The following is a 6,000-nucleotide window of genomic DNA, read 5'->3' as shown; positions in this document are numbered from 1 at the left end:
GTAATTTTTATTAATTTTACATAATTTTATCATTGGTGGATAAAAATAATTTTAAAAAAATTAAAAATATTTTTTTGATATTTTTTTGTCAAATTAGTTTATATTTTATCAAATTGACAATTTTACATTTAAAAAATCTAATAATATTTTCAATTGTCCTTATTTGGAACAAGTTTCAAAATTCAGGATCAAATGTGTTACAATTGAAAAGTCATGGACCAAAGTGACACAAGTTTCAAACTATAGGGACTATTAGTGTAATTAACCCTATAATTTATTACTTATTATAAACATTCAAATAGTTTATTAGTATTATATATATATATATATATATATATTATTTGTAACCCTCTACTCTTGTAAAGGTGTTATTGTACAATAGAGAATTATTGGCCTTGTTTGGTTTGTGTTTCCCAAAAATTTTTGGAAAAAATTATCTACAAATTAGTTTTCAAAAGTAATCAAACCAAACAAATTTTTCTAAAAAAATTTCTCAAAACTTGTTTGGTTTACAAGTTTTTCAAACAAATCTCTCTCATACACATCAAATCAATCACTTTTTCCAAAACTCTCTCTCACAATAATTTTTCAAAACATCTTTTAAAAAAAACCAAACCAAACAATTTTTCGTACTTTTTATCTCTAAAACTCATCTCCCAAACTCAAACCAAACATACCCATTAATTCTAAATAATTTGTAGATTTTGAATAATATTTTGTGAATATTGTGTAAGATGACAAGGTTTCTACAAATTATTGTTCCAAACAATAATAAACTGTGTTTTATTAATTTTGTTTGATTTAGTTACAATCATCTTATTTGTTTTCAGTTTTCAGAAAACACTTTTCAAAAAATTATATTTTCTTATTTTTCGTGTTTTTTGTTTTTACTGAATTTTTTTAATATTTTAAACAATTTTTTTACTTTTTAGACACACCTAACATAAATACACCTAAAAAGTGAAAAAATTATAATTTTTTTTAAAATTCACTAAATACCAAAAATACAAAAAAATATAAGAATTTAGTATATTTTTTGTATTTCTATGTATTTATTAATTTTTTAAAATATTTTTCATAAATTTTTTACTTTTTAGATACATCTAACTAAGATGCATCTAAAAAAGTAAAAAAAATATTTAAAATTAAAAAAATATTCACTAAAAACAAAAGAATACGAAAATAAAAAAATTCAATTTTCAAAAAATTTAGGGCTGGTTTGGCTTATTCTATATAAGCCAAAAAGTCAAAAAATTACTCTAAAATCCAAAAAGATATCACTATTCTAAAAAAAAAAAAAAAAAATCAATTTGTTTCCAAGAAGTACACACCGAATTCAATAAGTGCGGCTGCTGTGTGCGTAAGTGAGAAAAAAGAAATGATTGGGTGTGATTTTTACACACACCGTTGTTTGTCCTATGGGGGCCATCACGGGTCCCGTTTTGATAATCTGAACCGTTCAATATATAGAAATCGTCGAGTTCTATATGTCTAAAAAAAAATCACATTGATCGGATATCGATAACTATATGATCAAATCAGTTATGTACAACAAATGGATAGTGTTATAATTAATGATTGAAAAATAAATAAATCTGATCAGATAGCTATCGATATCCGATTAACGTGATTTTTCATAGGTACATAGTATTCGACAAGTTACACACATTGAACGGTTCAAATTATTAAAATGGGACCCGTGATGACCCCCACGGGTCAAACAAAACCGTCCAATGCTTTGTTCAAAAATTAGCCAATAATTTCTAACTTAAATTACACAGCCGGTTGTACGGCTGGGGCCCACTCCTCTCTTATCATCTTTTACACACTTTTTTTATACAATTTTTTAATACACATTTTTTCATAAAAATTCAAAAAGTTAACCCAAACCTCTATATTTTTTTTTGTCTTTTTTAGTCCAAAAAGACAAAAAGTGCACTTTTTTAGGACACCCCAAACCAACCCTTAATCTAGAAAACTCAAATCAAGAATATTTTTATGATATGATCTTGCATGAATTTTATAAATTGTAAATAATAATTTGACGCTTACTTTACCCTTAAATCAAATTAGGCCAAGTTTGGGAAGATTAAATAAGTGTACTTTTTGAATTTTTTTGTATTATGTGTAGAAAAAATAGAGAAGAGATGTTGATTGATGTGACCCAAAAAAGATAAAAAGATGAAATAAGTGCACTTTTTTAGGTTAGCCAAACTTGGCCTTAATCTCAACCAGGCTCACCACTCACTTTTTAGGGATAATTTGGAATTGACTTTCTTAATAATTTATTTGTTGATTTTATTTTTTCATTTTCAATGATTTATTTTTTTTCAAATTTTCAAAAAATATTTTAAAACCTACTTAATTAGATGAATCAAAAAAGTAAATTTTTTAAAAAAATTGAAAAAAATCAACTATGACTTCTTTTTTTTTTGTTTTCAATGATATTTTTTTTTAAAATTTCTGTACACTTAACGTGTTAAAAACGTTAGTTTTTTTTTGACATAAATTTAAGAAAAAAAATTAATAAAGACAAAAGAATTTATTTTTTTTTGAAAAAATAAATGGTATAAACTTAAAATATTTGTGAAAATATATTTTTTAAAATTCATAAATATAAAAAAATATAAAAAAATGTACTGAATTTTCATATTTTTTTTGTATTTTTTGATATTTAGTGTATTTTAAATTTTTTTTTTCATAAATATTATATTTTAAGTATATTTATGTTAGGTGTGTTTAAAAATTAAAAAAAAAATATTTAAAATATTAAAAAAATTTATTAAAAATATTAAAATATAGAATATAAAAAAATAAATTTTTCTCAGAACCAAATCTCACTCTCTCTTTTTTATTATTATTATTATTTTATTTGATTTTAAGTGGAAGCAAAACCATTTAGACCAAGTTTGGGAAGACTAAATAAGTGCACTTTTTGAGTTTTTATGAAATATGAGTTGGATTTGGGTTGGGTTTGAAGTGATGTGTTAGAGAAGTGATGTGATTTAAATAAGATGATATGACTTAAATAGGATAGTGACTATTTGGCTAAAATATGAGCTAAAAAAACTAGTATGTTTGGGATGACTTTTTGGCTTTTTACGAAAAGATGTGCAAAAAGTAGAGAGAAAAGAGAATCTTTGACTTTTTGGTATGAATTAGTAGAGAGAAAAGAGAATCTTTGACTTTTTGGTATGAATTGTTGACTTTTTGACTAATTTAGTAACTTTTTGACTTTTTGACTAAAAAAAATGGTTCCCAAACGAGGCCTTAGTAACAAATTTTTGACCTACCAAATTTAAAAATCCCCAAACCCGCCCTTATTCCCAAACAAGGTCTCATTATCGAGCGCCATTGTTCCTCCATATTTGCAGAGAGACAATGGAAACAGATGAAGCTCAAAGGGTTCTTCCATTTCAGCTTCAGTTCGACAAACCACTCCCTTCTCAGGTATTTCATCTCTCTCTCTCTCTCTCTCTATATATATATATATATGCAAGTGTAAAGTATATGATTACAAGTATATTGTATAGTTCTGTGACACCCAGTTGTTTATTTTTCGATTAATCCATTTTTGAATTGACAGATTAAAATAGCAGAATGGAACCCAGAAAAGGATTTACTCGCCATGGTTACTGAGGACTCTAAAATTCTTCTCCATCGTTTCAATTGGCAGCGTTTATGGACTGTATCCCCAGGTGAACTCTCTCTCTCTCTCTCTCTCTCTATATATATATATATATATATATGTAGTTATGTTTGTGTTGTCATTGTGCTTTTTAGACCAAGTAGAAATGTTTAATATAGGAGAGAAATCAAATGTCAACAACTTTATGTTTTGTATGGAATGTAAGTGGTGTGCAATCAAGGAGTGTTGAGTTGAGATCAATTGATTTACACTTTGGAATGCTTGGTAGCTAGTTAGAATGTAGGGAATAGGGATAGGGTTCAAATGCCTGCTTTGGGAGTGGGATTGTCGTAGTGCCGTGTTTGAGGTGGTATTGTGTGCAAGATGTTTGATGAAATGACAATTGAGTATTTGGGATAACAAACAAATGTTGGGTGGCTTGCTTGTGAAGACTAGCAGGGGAGAGAATACTAGGGCAGAGCCGCACTCCAAAGATGGAAGGTATGGGGTGGGTTAGGTTGGGTTTAAACTATTTAAATAATTATTTAATATAGGTTAGTTGGACCAATCAAAAATTATACAGACCGATGATTGTCTCAATTTTGACATGCTACCCATTTCTCATAAACCATATAATTATTTGAATATTACTCCACGTGCCTTTGGCTCATGAAGCTTTATAAGTGGTCCAATTAAAAAATTATAAGAATCTATAAAAGAGACCAATTTATTTTCGTAGTCCATATACGAAAGTGTGCTTTCTCTAATTTTTGGAGGGGCCAGGACCCCCTTGACCCCCCTCCCTCCCTCCCTGATACTAGGCATTTGGTTTATGGTGGAGATTTGGAGGGGACAAAGACTTGCAAATCATAGAATATTTTCAAAGAACCAGTGTTATTAAAGGTGTGTCTAGGCGTGCACCTGGGCTCAAATCCCATCCAAGCCCAATGCTTGCGCCTTGTAGTGTTCCAGGCCAAGCGACTTCAATAAGGCACTCCTAGGTTGCAAATTCAAAAATTCTTCCTCACGTTGTTGTTGTTTTTTTTTTTCCCTTCTCTTCTTAAATTTCTGTCTCATTTTCTTCTCTTCTCTTCTCTTCTTCTTGTTTACGTTACTATCTTCTCTACTTTTTTCCTCTATGTTGCTATCTTCTTCTTTACATGGCTGTGATGATGTTGCCTTCTTCTTCTGCTTCCATTTTCTTATGCTTATTCTCTAGTCTTCTTTTCTTTCTCATCATTCTTTAGATTGATCTATTTCGCCCCCCTCCCCCCCCCCCCCCCCCTTTCTTATTCTTCTTCTTCTTCTCTTTCATTTTATTCATGTTTTATGTTAAATTTTGAAATATTGTTCATTTGTCTATTTTAAAATAGTAGTATTTGTTGGTACTTGGTATATACATTTTTAAATTTTTAAGATTTCATTTTGTTTATGTTGAACTCTAAATTATTTAGTTATATTAAATTATATTTTTTTTAACGTACAAGGTGCGCCTCATTTCGGTGAAGCCTGCGCCTCGCCTTGCACCTTGAGCATAGGCCCTAGGAGACCTTGGCACCTTGGTGCGCCTATCGCCTTTAATAACACTGCAAAGAACCATGGTTTTTGAGGCCTTCTTTACCAAGTTGAAGAGTAAATTTGGTAAAACGTGAAAAGTTCTTGCTTCTATATGCTTGTGCTTTATGCAAAACTGCCATATCAGCATAATCAGCAAGGAGATGGCTGGGGTATCGTGGTTTCAACAATAGCATGTTCTTGACCAAATCATTCATACTTCGGCTTCTGTTGTACCAGGATTCATGTCTTTGATAATGGTTGGTAGTGTTAAAGTATTGAAGCACTTGATGTGTTTGACAATTAATATATTTTCCAACTGGCTTAAGGGGATGATCTGCCACTTTGCCTGTTGGAATAACCTTTCTATTAAATGAATTATAACATGGCAATCAATTATTTATTTATTTATTATTATTATTTTTTTTCCCCAATGTGCTAGGCTACTGCACTTATTGTCATATAGCACATGATAGAATTTCTATGCTGCTTTTTTTACTTCAAAAGTGTTTTTTTTTTTTTTTTACTTCTTATGGACTTGAAAGAATTATTATATATTTTATGTAGGAAAATGCATAACATCCTTGTGTTGGCGTCCTGATGGTAAAGTAATAGCTGTGGGGCTTGAAGATGGGACCATTTCATTACATGATGTTGAAGTAAGTAACCTTACGACTTGCCTATCCTTACAAAACGGGGAGGGATAAAAATATCAGCCTTCAGATATAGGTATAACCGATTATAAGATTGCATGTCTTCTTGCTATCCAAATGCAATTTTCTCTTCACAGATGTATTTTGTCTTCTAGGGCTTTTAGA

The 6,000-nt window shown here is 29.5% G+C and overlaps 1 protein-coding gene across 4 annotated transcripts in view; it reads left to right on the top strand.

Annotated features, from left to right (window-relative positions):
• Positions 1-3,290: 3,290 nt before the first annotated feature.
• The window catches only part of APC4 (Transducin/WD40 repeat-like superfamily protein), a 35,871-nt gene continuing 33,161 nt past the window's right edge, over positions 3,291-6,000 (top strand). For 2 of the 4 annotated variants that reach the window (XM_082888586.1, XM_082888585.1), the window contains exons 1-3: positions 3,291-3,450; positions 3,587-3,698; positions 5,750-5,841. In XM_082888586.1, coding sequence (XP_082744712.1) covers positions 3,382-3,450; positions 3,587-3,698; positions 5,750-5,841 — 273 coding nt within the window. In that variant the 5' untranslated portion in view covers positions 3,291-3,381. Of the gene's footprint in view, positions 3,451-3,586; positions 3,699-5,749; positions 5,912-6,000 lie in introns of all 4 variants that reach the window. The other 2 variants (XM_082888584.1, XM_082888587.1) reach the window with 2 other exon arrangements.

This window comes from Camellia sinensis, chromosome 9 (genome assembly GCF_055761805.1).
Source record: "Camellia sinensis isolate YWXY chromosome 9, ASM5576180v1, whole genome shotgun sequence".
Lineage (NCBI taxonomy): Eukaryota > Viridiplantae > Streptophyta > Magnoliopsida > Ericales > Theaceae > Camellia > Camellia sinensis.
Note: the sequence above shows the minus strand (reverse complement) of the source record. Positions and strands in the feature narration are given on the sequence as shown.